The following is a 20,372-nucleotide window of genomic DNA, read 5'->3' on the forward strand; positions in this document are numbered from 1 at the left end:
ACCGTCCCTTTCTACTGCCCGAACCTTGAGAAATTCCCGTCTGTAACCACAAACTATTTACCTTCTAGGGCTCCCAAGCTCTCCTTCCAGAGGAATGTGCTTTTGTTGCCACAATTACCCCTAAGTGCTAACCCTTCAATCTCCCAATTCCTTGTCCCTGTGAATTTGTGTTGCTTCCTAGTCTGTCTAGATACCAACAACTAGTCAATGCAATTATTCTCTTACTGATTTCATGAATATCTGGGGCAACTGACACTCTTCCAAACCCATTTTGCCTGCAGGTCGGGGTAAACCCCACCATTCAGCAAGTATTTATGGGCCTGGCAATATTCCAGGTGCTGGTGATACACACCAAAATTCTTAAGCCTGTTGGGAGTTTACATACTTAGCAAGGGAGACAACAGCAGTCAGATTAAATAATACAGCCGCCATTTTTGAAGAGAGCAAGTGCTACAGAGAAAAATAAAGCAGAGATGAATGAGGGTTGCGATTTTATTTTTATTTAAATTCAACTAATCAACATATAGTGTATTATTAGTTTCCATAAAGTGCTGTGATTCATCAGTTGTATTTAACACCCAGTGCTCATCACATCACCTTCCCTCCTTAATGCCCGTCACCCAGCCCAGTTACCCCATCCCCCCAACCCCCTCCCCTCCAGCAACCCTGTTTGTTTCCATACTTAAGAGTCTCTTATGGTTTGTCTCCCTCTCTGATTTCGTTTCTTTTTCCCTCCCTTCCCCTATGATCCTCTGTTTTCTTAAGTTCCACATGAGTGAGATCATATAATTGTCTTTCTCTGATTGACTTATTTCACTCAGCATAACACCCTCCAGTTCCATCCACGTCGTTGCAAATGGCAAGATCTCATTCCTTTTGATGGCTGCATAATATTCCACTGTGTATATATACCACCTCTTCTTTATCCATTCATCTGTTGATGGACATCTTGGCTCTTTCCACAGTTTGGCTATTGTGGACATTGCTGCTATAAACATCGGGGTGCACGTACCCCTTCGGATCCCTACATTTGTGTCTTTGTGGTAAATACCCAGTAGTGCAATTGCTGGATCGTAGGGTAGCTCTATTTTCAACTGTTTGAGGAACCTCCATACTGTTTTCCAGAGTGGTTGCACCAGCTTGCATTCCCACCAACAGCGCAGGAGGGTTCCCCTTTCTCCGCATCCCCGCCAACATCTCTCGTTTCCTGACTTGTTAATTTTACCCATTCTGACTGGTGTGAGGTGGTATCTCATTGTGGTCTTGATTTGGATTTCCCTGATGACAAGCAATCTTGAGCATTTTTTCATGTGTCTGTTGGCGATTTGTATGCCTTCTTTGGAGAAATGTCTGTTCATGTCTTCTGCTCATTTCCTGACTGGCTTATTTGTTCTTTGGGTGTTGAGTTTGATAAATTCTTTACAGATTTTTGGATACTAGCCCTTTATCTGATAAGACATTTGCAAATATCTCCTCCCATTCTGTCGGTTGTCTTTTTTGTTTTGCTGACTGTTTCCTTTGCCATGCAAAAGCTTTTTATCTTGATGAAGTCCCAATAGTTCATTTTTGCTTTTGTTTCCCTGAGGGTTACAATTTTAAATGTGGAAGGACTCATGGAGGTAGCTTTTTTAAAGACTGACTGATTGACTGAAGATAGGGAGAAAGAGAGAATGAGTGGGAGGGGCAAAGGGAGAGGGAGAGAGAATCCCAAGGAGACTCTGCGCTGAGCACAGAGTCCAATATGGGGCTCAACCTCATGATCATGACCTGAGCCAAAATCAAGAGTCGGATGCTTCTGAGCCACCCAGGTGCTCCGTGAGGTGGCAATTTAAGCCAGTATGCTCTGTGCTCTGTGTTTAGCACTGTATTAGACTTGTCCTGCATCCACTAACATAACGTGGCAAAGCTCTGGGCATAAGAATGTTTACTGAAACTTTTGGTATAATGGTATTAAAAACTGGACACCACCAGATCAGTAATTAGAGGCCTGTTTGGTAAACTGAAGAACAGATCTCTGGACTATTACATAGCCATTAAAAATAATGGAAGTAACAGTCCAGTAACACTGTAATCTACAACGTTCAGGAAAATAAGCAAAATAGAAAGGATAAAAATTTAGGTAAGTCTAGATGGTAAAATGCACAAGTAAAAATAGCATTACAGTGGTTGGGCTGTAGGTTTTCTTCCCCAAGATTTAAATGTTTTTAACACACTTTTTAGAGTTCCCTATTGAGCTAGGACTCACTGCTGCTCTGCAAGGCTTTCACTCGTGTGTTAGTGAAACTTTAATTTCCTCAAAGGCCCAATCTTAACGCTACTTCATTCCCAGGTGACCTTTTTGCCCTTCTTAGTGAGAAGCTTGCGGCCACGTAACGTGAGCTAAAACAATCTTCATCCACTAATAACGGCCTCTGCCCACCCCCTCTAACGTCAAGAGTGCCTCTTCTCCATGGTGGGTTTGCTCTGCTGCCCCTGCCCTCCCAGACTGGGTAATCCTACCCCGGATGCCTGCAGTTTTCCACACGCTTTTGGGCGAGCTCCGCACTGCCACCCCCCCACCCCAGTGGTTAAAACACCAGCTGGAGACGGAGCAGTGGGTGCAGCAGAGGGGATTACTCTGCCCTGGCGCCTGGGGGAAGCAATCTGTACTCACCCTGCAGACCAGGTCTCACTGAGGAATCTGGCCCCTGGGAAGCAGGGGACAACATGGAGACATTTTCTGGTGGTCACAACCTGGGCAGGGCGGTTCTCCAAGGCACAGGACAGCTCCCCGCCACAAGGAACGGTCAGTAGTGCTGAGGCTGAGAAACCCTGCTGCCAACTCCCTGACCCATCCGGTCTGTCCCCCTCTCCCTTCTGTCTCCTTATGGTCATCCAGAAGCTTCAAGGCTCTGCAGTTTGGCTCCTCCTCACTCCACCGCTACTAAAACCTCTTTGTCACAGGTGTCTGTTGACAAGAAAACCCCAAATGCAGCGGCCTTTGTCCCCATCACCCTTGAGTTTTGAAGAATTTTAAAACAGTGACCCGATTCTTCTGTGGAAATTCATTCTCACTGGACATCCATAAAGAACCATCCTACTTGCCCACGGTTTTCTCTGGCTCTCTCTCCTTCTTTGCACATCTTAGGTGCGGAGACACGTTCACTTTCTACACTCTCCTACTCTCTTTCATCCTTTCCCACAGGCCCGGTTCGCCTCCCGAATCCCTCTCCAGCTGCAAAGTCTGAGCTCTGCCCCACATTTACAACTACTTCAAGGTCTTTACCAGGATGTGCAGTGGGCATTCTCAAATTTCAAAACTCAATTATATGTCATACCCCACCCCCAACCCCCATCCCCAAAGCAGCAGCAACTCCAAACTTACTTCCATGAATGAAACCATTGTCATCCCAAGTAACACCATCTCCTCTTCAGAACACTCCACTGGTCTTGTGTTTGCAATGTGTCTCCCACTCAGTGCCATACTTCAATTCCTACAGGCACTGCCCTCGCTCAGGGCTTCACGGAATTATCTGGACTCTTGCAGACACTCTTGTTACAGGCCAGCTGCCCTAGAACCCCCACTGCTCCCCAAATCTACCCAAAGAAGTCATCTGAAAGCAAGAGTGATGCCATCTTCTTGCCCAAAAGTTCTGCTGTGCTTCTTGTTCTTCTTTTTACATCGGGAGTGAAGCACGTGCTGTGTGTGCCCCTATCGCCTAGGCTTTCCCTTTTACTCTTACGCATTCTATGAAGCATCCCATCTGCCCTGTATGGATTTAAACAGAAGGCCACAGCACGACCGAGGCCACGCAGCTAATAAGAACACCAGAACGATAACCATCTCTTTCCACTCTATGATGACAGCTTCATGGGCACGCCATTGCAGCAATGCTTCTAGCTGGCCATCAACACTTCCACGTTAAGGCACCTACCTTCTTCATGCCAACTTATCTTTTCATGCCCTATTCCTTTTTTTTTTTTTTTTAAGTCATCTCTATGCCCAACATGGGGCTCAAACACACAATGCCGAGACCAAGAGTCGCGTGCTCTACCGACTGAGCCAGCCAGGCGCCCCTTGATGCCCTATTCTTGTACTCTCTTCTTCTTACACCCTACTCTGCAGCCAAACTGTAAATGTCCACTCCCCAGGCACACTTCATCAGCCAGGGACACCGGCCTATCCAAAATCCACCCATCTTTCAGTCTGGTTTCCAGACTTCTTCCATTCTTCTCTCCAGTGATACAGTCTTTCCTCCCCTCTGACTATACAAGACCTTACTCTATTACTGTCTTGTGTCTTTAAAACAAACCAAACCCTCTTTGGGCTATTTAATGGTCATTTATGTACCTGTCTTACCCCTCTCACCAGAATACAAGGCTCCTTAAGAGAAGGATGGTGCTTACTGGTGCTGTGATTTACGTTTAAGATCGAAAATCAGCACAGGGCACAAAAATAAGTGTACAGAGAATCTCTATTATTATTTTCTTTGGCTCAGTAACAAATGCAAATGCGGCCTATCATTTTGGGCCTATGTTATAGAAAAAACTACACTCTTCCAAAGAACAGAATCACAGAGCAGACAGATGTGCATACTGAAGGGGAATGAGGAACCCGGGGCATTACATACTGACTTCCCAACACCAAGAGGGAATGTTTAGCTCCCTACCTGCCCCCTCCGTAAAACCACAGGCACACAGCCTGTCCTGTTCTCCTCAGGGCAGGTCTAATGGTCGTGCCACGTTCGGTGTCTGCATTAGTCTGCATCTAGACGTGCTGCTCAGAGCTGCTCCACAGAATGTCCTGTGAGTACTCTCCCTTTCTTGCACGACTTCGTATTTTCACTTGAATTAAGTTAATTTCTTTTTTCTAATTACTCCTAGCTCGAACCTTGTTTGTATGGTCTTGCTTCACAAGGTGACAGTCAAAGATCATTCAACGAAACATTTACTGGACACCTGTTAAGTGGTAGGCACTGTGCTGGATGCCAGGGCTACAAGGGTAAAAAGGACAGCTTTCCTCAAGGGTAAGTGTAAACACAGAGTCTCAGGTGGAACAGGAATTACTGTGAGAGAGCCACAGCCTGGCGTATTGGTGGTACCGTCACCTCCATAGAAGCAAAAAGATATCTCGCTGCACTGAAGGTAGATTTCCCTGGAGGCTGAATCACTCGGTGATGATGCCCAAGGCTGCTGAGAGTGGAATCCCCTTTAGATCATGGTCTGGTCCAAGCTGAGTTAGCTTGGCTATAGTGGCAATAACAGCAGCTTTCTTACAGAGTTGTTTTAGGGATTAGAAATACACTTACTATTACATTTAGTTTCAATTTCCTTCCACACGCAAGGGGTACACACCCTAGTCACTCCCTTTTAACAGCTGCGTTTATTAATGGTTTAACAATGTACCCAATATTGAGCTGTGTTTTATACATATCACCTCATTTATTCTTTCAACTGTGCTGTGAAGGAGGACATTACCCCAGCTTGCAGATGAGGAAACTGAAGTTGTGAGAAGTGTCATGACCTGCCTCACAGCTAGTATGTCACGGGGCCGGAATTAGAGCTATTGCTCTAAACCACCACACAAAACCACCAGAAAATGTGCACCAGTGAAGCCCACGAAGTATTTTTAACACATACTCTTTGGGGGGTTGAGTTTTGGGGGTGCAGATTCTAGATTACTGTGCATTACAGACACAAGGTTGTACTTTGTGGCCCATGGCTTCCACTGTCATTTTTCTTTTTTCACTTGGAGAGGCTACTTGGGGTCTCTAACTCAACGGCTCCATGACTTCTGGAAAGGCTCCATGACTTCTGGAATACCTCGCTCCTCTGACAGCCGAAGTTCTGCCATTTTCTAGTCTCACCTTACTGCACTGTTTTCAAGATCTTAAAAAAAATATTTTTAATATCTTACCATGCTATTAATGATATTTGCATAAATATCTAACATACCAACAATTCACAGGATAAGTAAAAATTAAAGTTAAGTCAAATTTATACTAGACTGACATCTAAATGATGCACTGATGGGATCAACCTACTTAGTTGTTGATTTTGTTTACTGAACCAGATTTAAGCCGCCAACCTGATTCAAATAACTCTCAGGAATTAATTTTCAGATGTATTGTTAAGTCTCATTTTCCCACTAAGGCAAAGTTCTTAAACCTTAACTGCATTTTAGAATTACCTGGAGAGCTTTTTAAAATCCCGATGTCCAGATCACACCTCACACCCATTAAATAAAAATCTCTAGAGGTGGCCCTTAGGCATCAGTTTTTAAAGCCCTCCAGGAGATTCTAATGTGTAATTAGAATCCTCAGAGGATTTTAATGTACAGCCAAAGTTGTAAAACACCACATTAAAGTAACCTACGGGTACCAGTTCATTTTAAGAAGAAAAGCAAATTCAAGGCTGACAAGACTGCAATAAATACTGAAGTACTCTATCCTTTGACCTAATTATACAAGTCCTCGGAATTTAGCTTATAGAAATACTTTAACAGAAGCAAAAATGAGGCTCACTGCAGCATTCATTACTTAATTTCTGATTTTTTTTTTTAAATGTTAAAACTAACATTTAACATTGGGTAAATGGCTTAAATACTCGATAAAGTATTTTAGAGGGTCTCAAAAACAATTATAAGACCACAGAAATAGATAACAGGATAAAGTAAAAATACCAGAACACAAAATAGAAAATTAGCTGCACTGCTTAAAAAACAATGCAATGTGGGAGGTAATACCTGAAAACGAAATAAACCTGTCTTATTGGTGGCAGCATTATGAATATCATTATGTCTAACTTAATTGTTAAAAAATAAATGCTAATTCTCCCTCCTTGCTTCTTGCTGCTGGTCTAAGTCAGAGGTCAGACACAGTAATCGTGCAGGTATCACCAGGAGCTCTACCGCAGGGCGACACAGAAATAAACCTGAGTCTGGACTCTGACAGTTATATTTAATTCATCCCCAGACCAACACCAAATGGATCCTCATCTAAGAAATAACCCAACTGACCAATCCCCACTCACTCAGTAATGCACTCTTTTTTCTACCCTCTCCCTCCCCAGATGACTGAGGCCATCTAAGTGAGGACACAGAGATTTCTATTTAAGTATTACTTGGATTTCTATTTCTATAAAGCTAAGTTGATCTCTCGAAGAACATATGATTCTTTGTCTATTCCATGACAGTTACTGACTTCATAACTACTTACTGTCTTCTGCATACAAAGTGTACTTAATGAGAGGAGAAATACAGGCATGTGAGAATTATCTTGAAAGGGAGACCATTATCACTGTGACTTACACCAAATTCCAGGCTGGGGAAAGAGACAGAAATGCTTACAAAATAATCTGAAACTTGTTAAGAATAATAGAACTGGATAAAGTAATTTGAAACCGATGACAGAAAACAGATCAGGAAGAAAAGTCCAATATCCAACCACTAGAAGAGAAATAACACATCTTTAAAATTTTAAGTTTCTTTAGCTTTCTCATAAAGCAAAAACACAAAACAAAAATCAAACAGCAACCCTAGATGTTCACCAATTTAAATAATCGAATCTTGATAGAGGGCAAGGAATGCACATCCATTTCTTCCAGTTTCTTTCATTTCTGAAAAGCATTTGAAACTCAATAGAAAAGATTAAGACCTAAATATGAATTTGTAACTCCAGGGTAACGGTGACCATTAAAATCAGTTGACTAACAAGCTTCCAATGGGGAAGCTGCCACAATTCTATAGACAAGTGATTTGTTCTACTTACAAAAACCGGTAACTTTAATCACAATGAAGTCATCACTCTATAAACTAGCTTTTTCCAGTTCAGGGGGGAAAAAAAAAAAAAGGTGTTCTTGCTCATTAGTCTGGGCAGGTCTCTTCAGACATGAAGTTCACTTGACTTTATATAAGGTTACTGTCATTAAAATTTAAGAAAAGAACCAATACTTAATAATTCCAATAAGCTTCTAATGAGCTTGTATATTTTTATATAACCCATTGCCCCAAGGCAGCATTTTTCTTAAGTCGTTGTTGAAATGGATTTGTCTTATTTAGAAGCAGTTAGACAAATAACATATGTCAAAATAAAGAGACAATGTCTCTTTCACAGACTAGATGGGACTTTTTTCAGGTCTCTCCTCTCTAACATGCTCCTTGTGCAGCAACACAGAACATCGATCTGCTCTCCCTGAGCACAGCACTGTACCATCAGTAGGTAGGTGGGTTCGAGGACAGCTGCTCAAACTATTGACGAAGGACAAGATTAAAAAAAAAAAAAAAAATTCCAACTCATTACAGAAGCAAAAATTCTAAAAATAAATTACTAGGAAGTAAAATACACAAAATACAAAACTGAAGCCCAAAGTTCTTGTTTGATTCAATCGCTATAAAATGACTGTCAATTTACCAAAGAAGTTTCTAAACACATTCCCTCCACACTGATCTCATCACAGATCAGTGACAAAGAACGGGCAGCTCAGTGCTGAGCCAGGCCTGCCTCCTTCTGAGCAGCAGTGGATTACAACAGAGATTCCTGCAGATTGCCAGGAACCGGTTTTACATTCCTGACATCTACAGACCCTGGCGAGACAGGCAAGCAGGAGAAAGAAAAGTCATGGCACAGACGGGGACACAGAATGTGGAAGCGGCTAACTGATGCACTGGACCACGTGTCCTTTCCTCCTGAGGTACACGTCACAGAGGTCCGGGCAAAGCTGAACACTTACTCAATAGCAGTCAAGAGTATTTTTAAAAGTTCAATCCCAGCTGGTGTTTATTATTATTATTTTTATAAAATCAAAAGCATCCAAATATCCACTTTAACAGCCATGTCACAAAGAGCTTTTTCTTTTTCCCCCCCAAAGAGCTTCTATAATTAATTCACTGACACGACTTCCCTGAACCAAATGTGAAATACTAGGAACTAATCACAGTATATAATAAAAATATACTGTAAAGCAGGATTAAGTTTTTCAGAGCATTTTCACCATAAATACCATTTTTACTCTTCCAAGTGACAAGGGCCAATGACCTGCATATAGATGAAGAACAAAAGCACAGATAAACGAACCAAGGTTTCACACAGATAAGGGTTGAATGAGGGCAAAAAGATACATTTTTTTTAAAGATTTTATTTACTTGAGAGAGCAAGCACGTGCGAGCACAGAGGCAAAGGGAGAAGCAGACTCCCTGCTGAGCAGGGAGCCCAATGAGGGGCTGGATCCCAGGACCCCGAGACCACAACCTGAGCCAAAGGCAGACGCTTAATCGACTGGGCCACCCAGGCACCCTTGAAAGATAAATTTTTAAAATCTATTCCAAGCAATCTATTCCCAAGCAATTTAGTATTAAACTTACGTGGATTAATGAGCTGAAAGAATAGCTAAGAGCAAAATGTTTTAGATTACATTAAGAGGTATTCTACCTCTAACACTCTTATCTTAACCAATAAAATCATTTTCATATAAGCACATATTTTCTAAAAACATATGCACAGACAAAAAGACACTACTTCTCAGTACATGAAAATGCATTAGGTTCTATATGAATACTTGTTTACAAATGTCCGTATAGGTATTTTTCCAGCATTGATAAAATGTCTCCAAAGGCCCATCAAAAAGATAATACTAAAGATGGGATGACATTTTATTAAACATGAATCCCCCCTGGAAACTGGGCTTCTCTACATTGTACTTAAGTTCGTATTTCAAGATATCTCAAAATGCCACATTTCCAGAAAATGAATGACCTAGGTTATACATTTACTCATTCAAACCCTCAACAAATATTCACGCAGTATCTACTATGTTCCTGGATGCTAGGAATAGATGGATGAATAAATAAGACAGCCAAAGTTCCTACTATCATGGAGCTTCTATTAGACAAGGGTATAGTTACAGTTAGAGATAATGTCTTAAAAAAAAACCACAACCGGGCGCTTATGGCAGAAACTTCCTGTGGGCAGAAAGAGTGCATTCTCAGACAGGTGGTGAGGAAAAATCTGAGGAGAGGGGACCAGTGACGTGAATCCTATGAAAAGAGCCAGCATTATGGAGTTACTGGGACAGAAAAGAAGGCAAAGGCTACAGCAAAGCGCAAGGATCCTGTGTAGAGAAAGCCACGGGAAGGAGGCGAAGGTCAGGAAATGAGGTGTCAGAGTTGGTCAGGGTTTGGATCTCATGGGCTCTGCGGACTGTGGTTACCAACTAGGATTTTACTCTGCGTTTGGTGAGAAAATGTGAGGAAGAGGAGAGCAAAGATAAAAATACAAAAGAATAAAACAAAAATATTAGTTTGGTATCAGATGAATATAACTTACTTTTAATCCTCTGAACGACTTTGAGGGAGGGCTCAGTGTCTTTCCATTTTTCATGTGAGGAAATGACAGGCTTAAGGAATAATTTGTTCACGTACATGGCCAGTAAGCAAAAAGGCCAGAATTTACCCAGACCTAATTCGAAAACTTCTGTACCTCCTTCCACTGTCCACTGTGAAACTGACCCTCTAACATTGTCAAACAATGGCCACATTATACACACTGTAAGTCTGATATAATATTTATCAGAAGCTAATCAGGTATGTTAGATTTTCTGTTACAAGTTTTTTTTTTAGGATCCACAGCAAGAAAACCATACATTAAGAAGCCATTCCTCAGAGATGGGGTTATAGCATCCCGAGTATCCATGGCTGGCCCCAAAACTAAGGTTTATGTATGTGGAACAATAAAATTCAACAAGCACAGAGTACATTTCAACTCATTTCAGCGTTCCCACGGCTATGCACCAATCGACAACCAGTCAGTCTCTGCCTCCTCACCTTATATAGTGTGATGCAACTCAAGCAAAAGGTCGGGGCTGATGCTACCACACATGTAAAATCCTGTCAAATCAAGTGCAGGAAAAAAACCATTTTCCCGGTACTAACAACACGAGTCATTCACAGGGGGAAGTTCAAAGATGCGTCTTCTTGAGATCAGCAAAAGCCAGGTCAAATGCCAGAGAACCAACACTGAAGACCAACGATGCATCAGTCTGGAAGCGGATACTCACTGATCGCTGCTCAAGCACCACGAATATCGTAAGCCCATCCTATCTGGGTCCTGGCTCCATACTGCAGCTTTAAGAGAGAAAGGCAGCCCTCCCAAAGGCGCGTTTTGCTGAGTCTCCCTCTGACAGGAACTGCAGCATCTAGTTCCTTGTTTGAGGGCTACTGCAATTTCTTCCATGAAGCCACCTCACAGTAACAGTGTTGAGCCTTAGGGAGTCCTACAAAATCAACTACAACTGCAACAAAATGGAATGGGAGAGCGAAATGCCAGAAACTGGGAGAGGGGGATCGCTGATGCACCTCACAATGGATAGGAGGCTACTATCTTCGGTGCCTGTAAGGAACTCACTGTACAGTAGTTGGCATCCATGCACACGATACTCAGTTCTTCTCGCCTTCCCTTTTTTTTGACCTAGTACTGTCACTCTGCCCTTAACTAGTACGGAAAGAATGCAGAGGAAAAAGGGTACATAATGTGAGCAACTACTGTGTATCAGCAATTTGCTATAAATTCTATGCTGTTAAATAACTAAAAACTTTACTAAGATAATGGTCAGAACATGCTGGAAAGTTAGCCTTGCTTTGATTCTTTACTCTGTGACACCTGTATGATCTTGGGTCAGTTACTGAAAGTTCTCTGTGGCTCAATTTCCTCATTTGTGAAGTGGGAATACTGGGTTGGCTGTGAGAGCAAATAAACATGAATGTAAAGTGTCAGCATAGTGTCCAGCCCTCCCAAAGTGCTCAATAAATTGTGACTATATGGGATACTCTAGGGTTCATGTGATTCTAAGGAACAAAAAAAGAAGGCAGTTTTTGAGTTATATATTTTTTAAAAGGGCACAGAACCCTTGCTTGCGAGTTAACTGTCAGACAACTAAAACCACACCCACATCACCCTACCACTATTTACTCCCAAAAATCCAAGAAGAAAATGGGGCTCTTCTTCCTGGCTGTGTCAAGGGAGTGTTACCGTTGTGGGTGAGGCTGACCAGGAAAAAACATGTCAGAAACTCGGTGGGGTGCAGAGAGGTCCTCTTCACACAGAACTGAGTGGTCATCTTATTTCCACAGACTCTTCCTTCCTACTGTCCAGGCAGAGGGACGTGCCCAGTTTCTAAGAACTTCACAGGCACGTTCCCATTTTATCCTAAGAGACGTAGGAGGTACATGCTATCACATTTCCCATTGTATAGATGAGAAAACTAAGGCTCCTAGGCAATAGTCAATCGGGACACACCCATGTTTGAATCTGCCATAGTGAGGCTGAACAGCCAGATGCTTTGGCCAAATATTGATTTTGTTTATTCGGCATGCTTGGTTTTTTCCTTAAGAATCCTTTCTACGTCTGTTAATAATACACGCAAGTAAAATCTCGAAGTCATTCTTTCTGTAGGTATGCCCTTAAGGAAACTCCAAAACTGACCAAATAAAACTAACATATAATGGTTACGGAAGGCTTATGTTTTCTAGAGGGTGGAGGACTCACCCATCAAGCCCCATCCTCTAGGCTCGTGTTTTCTTCCACCTGGGTCCATAGTGAAGTCAGAAATGTTGTCAAGATCACGTGCTGTTGCCACAGAGAATTTGCTACCAGAGGTTAAGCTGACTTTACAGCGCTCTGAAGAAAAGCACTGAGGCCTGAAGTTACGTGGCACCAAGAGCAAACAGGCCAGGGCCACTTGCATGCATACAGCAAGAAGTGCACACAAGGGAACACAAGACATACGGGATGGCTTTGTTATTCCAACCAACTTGCGACACCAAGCCATCCAAGGTAGTGTAAAAGTTCATAGGTTTTACAGTTACAAGCTGGTTCAAATTACCGGTCCATGACCTAGCAACTGTGGCAATTACCCTCTGAAATGAGAATATGTCAACCCCGAAGGGTTGGAGCGAGAAGAAAATATACAAGAATTTATGCAAAGTGCCTACCACGAATCAATAAACGGCAGCTAGTGCTATTGTTATATAAATACACGTATTATTTTCAGAAAGTGCATCTGCAATTTTCCAACGTGTTGCCACACAGGCTAACAATCTTGAGATTACCATTTGAATGGCTTTCTTAAAAAACTAGGAATGTCAAAATTCTTAAAATGCTTCCATTCAGAAGTTACCAAAAAAGAAAAAAAGTCACTGAAAACCAGATCAATGAATCATCGAAATTAAATGACCTTGTTTAGAAGACTGACAATGTTATCAAACATGCTTCCTCCCAAAATTCTATCAATAAAGTTTAAAAACATCCCAAGGACAAGCTTGTGAAGAACAGCAATTTAATATTTTTTTTTAAAGATTTTTTTGTTGTTGTTTATTTGACAGAGTGAGAGCCACAGAGATCACTGAGGCAGAGGGAGAAGCAGACTCCCCGCTGAGCAGGGAGCCTGACATGGGGCTCGATCCCAGGACCCTGAGACCATGAACTGAGCCGAAGGCAGACGCCCTACCGACTGAGCCACCCAGGTGCCCCCAAGAATAGCAATTTACTCGCTAGATGGCCTTGGGCAGGCTGTCTAACCTCTGGAAATTTTCCCATTTCTAGAGGAATGCTGGCTGTATTAACTATACCTTAGAACATCTGCTGGAAGGTTCTAAATGAGAACACACTGAAGCACCAAAGTAGCAGGTAGCCAATAAATGTGTGCCCCCCCCTTCCAATTTCCACTCAGCTTTACCAGAACAGAGACCCAGATCACATAGCGACAAAGGGGGATGGATGAATGGTCGAACATAATAAGGATGGACAGATAGATGGGACCTGAGCCAGAGAAACGTAAAGTTTAAAAAAAAAATCCTCCTCTCTGGCTACTTATTTGAAGGTAAGTTTGTACATTTGCTTCATTCTTTCCCCTCTTGAGCAAAAGCAAAGGTTCCAAACTTGTTTTGTGCCAGATGGGCTACTGAGGACCCACTTGTCAAGTACTTACAGAGGATCCTGAAGAGGCAATCACTATGTTCACAGAAGATCTTGCTCAACAGCACTCTGCTCAACTGTGCAATAAGTACACATGAGTAGTTACTCTACCCTCTGACCCTGCACCCAGGTTTTAAGTGTAAATGTATCAAAAGAAGGACCTGAGAATGGAATCTCTTTGAGAGGAGCCAACATTGCCCTACAATAATAAACCATGACCTAGTGCCTCGTGTCTGCCAGGCTGGGTCGGTGCTCTGCATGTGCACACGTGTCATCTGTACCTGGACAGATCCTTGGACTTTGAGCTTGAGCCTGGTTCTGTTACTTTGTAGCCTAGCTAGCGACTTTGGGCAACTCACTTTACCTAAATTTCCTCAGTTATAAAATAGGGATAATTAATAACACCTGACTTATCTACTCGTTAGGCTGTCATGAGAACCAAGGTAAAAAGACAGCTTGAGTGTAAATAACACTACTTTTAAAACCATATGCTGGGTACTATGAATGGAAAGTAGAGGCCAGGACCAAAAGAGAAAGCTGTTAACCCTTTTCTAATTGAGTGTTCATCATCCTGTGTCCTGGTGGCCTCTTCCTGAGTCTCTTTCCTCCCGTCAAGTTTTTGTAGAGGGAAGATTATGGGCCACGGAATTCCATGGATGTGTGTGTGTGTGCGTGTGACAGGAGCTCTACCGCTTTCTATAAAGCCTCGGGCTAGTTACCTTAGCTCTCTGAGCCTTCATAATTCATCTGTACAACACAAATAAGGCTGACTTCAGAAAGATTGTCCTAAGACTGAAGTGAAATATTAGCTGTAATGTACCAAACCATGATTTCTAGTGCACTGCAGGCATTCATTAAATATAGAGATTTATTGAACCAATACAGAAAATGACACAAGGATGAACACTGTGGAACTTGCTCTCTGGGCAAATGAAATATTTCAACACTTTCGTGTCAACACTCCAGAGTTGACATTCTCTACAGGAATACTCTTCCTGTAAGGGTGGCAGCGACCCCTTGTCCATCTGGAGCTCCCTGTATCATCACCCAGAGGCATCACATCACAGCATGGAGATAGAACCAAACTAATTTTTTTTAGAAGTGGTATCTATTACACTAGGGAACGATTTCAAACTCTTATCAAAAGCAGGGACAACCACACGCTGCCTGGAAATCCTTTTAAGATTTTGGCAAAATTTCTTTAACATATGAAAAATGTTATGGCTCTAGAAGTAATGGGATATCAACGAAAGGGCAACAATGGACACAATTTATATCAGTCACCACGTTGATGCTCTACGTACATTCCTTCATTCATTTCTCAAAGCAACTCACCCTGGAGATGGCCCTCTTGTTTTTCCCATGTTACAAACAGGGCTGGGGCTTCAGGAGGGTAAGGAGATCACCGAAGATCATAGCTTCACAGAGGTAGATCCTGGGTTCAAGACTCACCTGTCTCAACACAAATTCTGCCAATCTCTCTACCAACTTCAATTCAGACAGCTACAATAAATATCACAAAAAAAGATACTCTAGGTAGACCAATCAACTGGAATTTGAGTTTCACTGATCAGTGAACTATCAGCTTACTGATTACGCGACTACACGAGAAACTTTTACACAGCGCACCTGAGAGTCTAACAAGGTATCTGCACAAATCTCACTCGGTTCTAACAACCTGGTGACATAGGCCAACTAGGTATCATCCAAGGGATGAGAAACTCAGGATGGGCAGGTAGGACTACCCACTTTTTTCCAATTCACACAGGCTACTAAGTGGGGAAGCTTCGATTTTAACTAAGCTCTTCGTCCCTAAGCAGTTCCACTATACCATACTGCCCTCTCCTCAAGCTGTCTGTTGCCCCTGTATCTGCTCCAAGCAATAACCATCATCTGTGCGACAAATAACCCGATTCTTCACAGTGCACATGCCAGGCCCTTGGTTATAATTTCAGAAGGTAGGTATTATCCTTGTTTCTTTTTATGTGGAGATAGAAACTGAGGCATAGAGAATAAAGTTATGTAATGTGTCCACAGTAACACAGCTGCAAATGGCAAAGCCAAACTGCAAACTGTGGTTTGACTCCAAAGTCCGCACACTCAGCCACTACCTAGAACTGCCTCTGGGTCTCAGCTCTTTTCCTCCCCCAAATGAGTGATCCAGGTCCCCAAATGGCTTGTGTGTTATGTGTGCGATGTCCCACAGCACCTGGCTGTCACAATCTCTTTCTGGATGACTCCAATGCAACACCCATCTAATGTCACCTCCTAGCCTGAGCTCAACCAAGAGCCTCAAGACTTAGGTTCCTTCCCTCTTCTACCCATCACTAATTAGGGGACTGCAGGCAGGGGGACAGTCAACTAACTTCTCTTCCAAATGGGGGAGCCAACTGTACATCTACCTAAAAGCAAGGGTAGGCCTGAGTGTTCTAAGATTTCTTCTCAGGCAAGACTGGTAACATTTTGTCTAAGGTAAATTTTCAGATCACAAATACATCCATATTCATAACGCAAGATCAAAATAAGCTAAAAGAGCAGTGAGTCAACAAAATCTCTCCATTCCCTGTCACTGAACTCAGTGGAAGTTAATAATAACAGATTACAAAAAAGGGAAGCTGTCAAAAACGTCCTGAAGAATTACTGCTATCTGCTCGGATTTTGTATCAATTCAAGAGTTCTCTGAAGACATGGTCTTATTTAGATGATCTTTCTACTTCCAAGCACAGCAGAATCGATTTTCACACAGAAGTGACTCCGTTTATCAAAATGGACTTATCAAAACAAGCCTCGGACACATAAACACAAACAGAACTTGAACCCTAATTGGCACAATGTCTTCCTCTCCTGCCTCCAAAAAGTAAAAAAAAAACCAAAAAACCAGGGTAAGCAGCAAGGAATGAAAACAACAAATTTACTTTGGGAGATATATAAAAGGATTTAAATAAACTTGAATTTTCAGTTAAGACTGGCATGCAAATAGTTATTTTGTAAAGGTAAAAATGTATGTAGCCCTACCTCAATTTCATACTAACTGAAAAGCGAGAATAAAATGAAACGGGCCTATATGGAAAAATATAATTTAAATAAGGGGAGAGGTAAGAACACCCAAGTCTAAAGATTTTAGTGAAGTATCAGATGGCGTCACACAGTGGAACAATTCGTAGCTTTTCACAAACCACACAAACTCCTCGCTCAGAAACACATGTGCATAAACTTTTGCCTATAATTGTAAAGGCCGCAGACCCCATGAAGTCCTGGGAGTGGAAGGAGCTCTGAACAGCTTCTTAGGCGATCTGGCTTCTGGTTCTGACCCAGTCACCTTGTCATTGCCTCTCTGGATCTCACTTTCCTCCTCATCCGTTAATGATGATCTTTCCTGACTCTATGGTTGGAATTCTAGCAAAGTCTACTAACATCACAGTAAGACCAAGCGATTTAGTAAAATCACCCCCTTACCATTTTTTACTTGCTAATTTTAACATCCTACTGCGGTCCTCTATTTGAAGATTTCTCAAGTTGGCTTTCCCTTCAAAAGGAGGTAAGTGGCTTTTGCACATGGAACACAGCTCATACTATAAAGCCAAAAAATCTTCTCCAAGAACAAACACGCTTATTTCCTTAAAGCTGCTCTGCAATAGGTCTTGTGACATCCTCACCGAGCATATAATAAAGCTGTTGTAATCACTTTATTTCCCCATTTGGATGGCAATCCTTAACCAACTCTGCTTCCCAGCAAAAACTCTGAGCTACAAGATTACATTTAGAGGAACTGCTCTCCAACTGCACCACAGTTATACAGAGTTAATTGTTTCAACTTCTGGAACAAGGCTTCTCGTCCTAAGGCCCTGAGGCGAACAGCAGAAGGAATCTAATCACTGGCCATATGGGAAGTACGAAGGAATGGAACAGATCACTCCCTGGAATACAGTCACAGGAGAGGCTCAAGTATCCAGAGCTCATTTGAGATGAAGAGCGCCCCTCCTACTGTCATGGTATCCGAAGCACCCATTAGAAAGTGGCTGAAAAGAACCTTCTGACTTGACTAGAAAAGTTATAAACTGGGCAGGTGAAGTAAACAACAAACAAACGACCTGTTTAAGTAACAGCAGGTAGCATTACATTCTGAAATCTCTTCCTGGCCCATCCAGACTCCCCACCCACTCCCCACACACAGCCACAAATGATAAAAGATAAAAAGCAACTAAATTAAGTCTAACAGGAGTAAAAGATCAGAGAATTTGGGGAATATCCACTTAACTTATGAGGGTCCCTCGATTACTGAAGAACATGAATCCCATAGAGTTTATTCTTCTGATTATGTGGCTGAAAAGATGTGGTGACCATAAAACAATAAAAACTATGTATTAAACTAGAGACACTACAACTGAAGTTTCCACCTTTTATAAATATTCCAGTGAAAAAGGTCGGCTGTTGTAATGCATTTCTTTCTCTATTTATACAAGAAAAAAGGACTCTTCAAATGTTCTAACAACCTTCCTTCAAAGGCCTCTCTAAAGAGTCAGAATGCCTCACAACTGAACACGTGCAGACACACAGGATTTCCTACTGCCCGTTCCCAGGACAACTCCTTTGCTTTCTCCTGCTACTCATATGAAGAGACCGTGGCTCTTGATTTTATTCATAGAAATTATATTCAGACCAAAACCCAGTGGTTCAGCATATTTTCTGCACGCAATTATTACATTAAAATATTTGTTTCTAATCAACTTAAGTCTTGAAGACATAATAGAAAAAAATGTATGGCAGAGAAAAACTTTTTTCTTGTACCAAACCGGGATAAACTACATACGTGGTAATGGAATGCTACCCCCACAGACAAGACCTACTCTGAGTTTTCAGTAAAATATTAAGAGGCAAGAAGCAGTGAGGCAGGGAGAGAAGCTGGTTACATGACTTACGTTTGTGTCTCTCAGACAATGAAGTGGTTAGCAGGAGCAGGCTTACAAGCCTCCAGCAGAAGGCAAGGCACAGAGCTGAGGCTTTAACTCCTGGCAAACTCAGTCAGAGATGCCAAGTGGGCGGTGCTGCTATGAATCAGGGGGTGGGGCCAGGGGTGAGGGGAAGGAAACAGGGAGAAGGAGCACTTACTCGGTCAGAAGCTGGTGCAGCTTGTGATAACCCCGCTCCAAGGCCAAGCTCACAGGTGTCGCTCCTTCCTGGTTGTGGATGCTGAGAGCCCCTCGGCCACCTGGCTTCTGCAACAGGAACCACGTCAACCTCAGCAGCCCCAGCCGCACGGCAAAATGCATCAGTGTCTCTCGGGGGCCGCCATCTGTACATGGGAGAGAGAATCAGTATGGAGAACGTGAAAACAACAAACAAACAAACAGAAAAACAAGTTATGTGAGCACTGCACTGCCGCCTCCAAGTACCTAAGATCCTAAAGTTAAACCACGACATAAACAGTCTGACTGTGGCGGGCTACAACCGGCGCCCGCGCAAAGAGAGAACAAAGCTGGAACACAGTTCGAGAAGTCAAGTCTCCGAAGAGAACCACGCCATTCTGTATTCTGATTTAACACATTTGTGCAATTCATTTTACACAGGCAGATTTATAAGGGTGAATTCACACACATGTTCTTTTCCTTAAACTAGGAGAGGGGGGAATGCAGCCTCACAACGTGGGGACCCACAGGGAACAGTTGTTGGGGCTTAGATGGGTGTATCATAAAAGGTATAATTAAAGAAAAAATAACACCCAGACAGGAGTTGGCTAGTCAAACACTAAGAACAGGTTCTGCTTGTTAAGCACACACAGGTCTTTTTATTTCCCCACATTAAGGGCAAATCAAATTGCAGACACTGCCAGCTTTTTTTGTTTTGCTTAATGAAAGAAAGAAATGCATCTCCAGGCATAGTAAGAAAGACTAATTTTAAGATAATATACTAGTAAGTTCAGTAAGAAAAACATGTACTTGGGCTTATTTCACTTGAGGGGAAGGCCCCTCTTTGGTACAGCGAGTCAAGTGGTGGAACAAGGAAGGGCTCGGGAGTCAGACAAATCTGGGCTTGGATGTGGCCATTTACCACCTGAGACCAGGCCTGATCCATTCTTACTTCTCTAAGTCTCATTTCTTCATCCCTTAGGTGGGGCACCTGCACCTCACACCCAGGGTGGCTGCAACAAAAGGGCGGAGGCAGGCGAACACGGGGATAAAGACCAGCTGCACAAGATCCTCACTCAATGCCAGGTTCCTTCCTGTTCCCGGCTCTCTCCTCTTGTCTTGGACTTCAAGTTCCCGGTTCACTAACAACCTCTCTCTTCCTCAGGGCCTCTCCTGTGCCCAACCTGCGATGACAGGGCTACAGCCAACGGCAGGGTTGTGGTACATGGACCGGGCGGGACTCACCTCCAAAGGGCGCTACTCAGACACTGCCATGGGAATGGCGCCCAGGAGCTGTGCC

At 42.7% G+C, this 20,372-nt stretch overlaps 1 protein-coding gene across 4 annotated transcripts in view; it reads right to left on the reverse strand.

The window, feature by feature from the left end:
- AKAP13 (A-kinase anchoring protein 13) overlaps positions 1-20,372 on the reverse strand; it is a 319,382-nt gene that overhangs the window by 154,189 nt on the left and 144,821 nt on the right. For 2 of the 4 annotated variants that reach the window (XM_088024950.1, XM_088024951.1), the window contains exon 5: positions 19,056-19,239. In XM_088024950.1, the coding sequence (XP_087881076.1) occupies positions 19,056-19,239 (184 nt within the window). Of the gene's footprint in view, positions 1-11,031; positions 11,096-18,865; positions 18,953-19,055; positions 19,240-20,372 lie in introns of those variants that run through there. The other 2 variants (XM_028122139.2, XM_028122135.2) reach the window with 2 other exon arrangements.

This window comes from Eumetopias jubatus, unplaced genomic scaffold (assembly GCF_037043125.1).
Source record: "Eumetopias jubatus isolate StellerSeaLion01/CBP00866 unplaced genomic scaffold, mEumJub1_p1.0 scaffold_7, whole genome shotgun sequence".
Taxonomy (NCBI): Eukaryota; Metazoa; Chordata; class Mammalia; order Carnivora; family Otariidae; genus Eumetopias; species Eumetopias jubatus.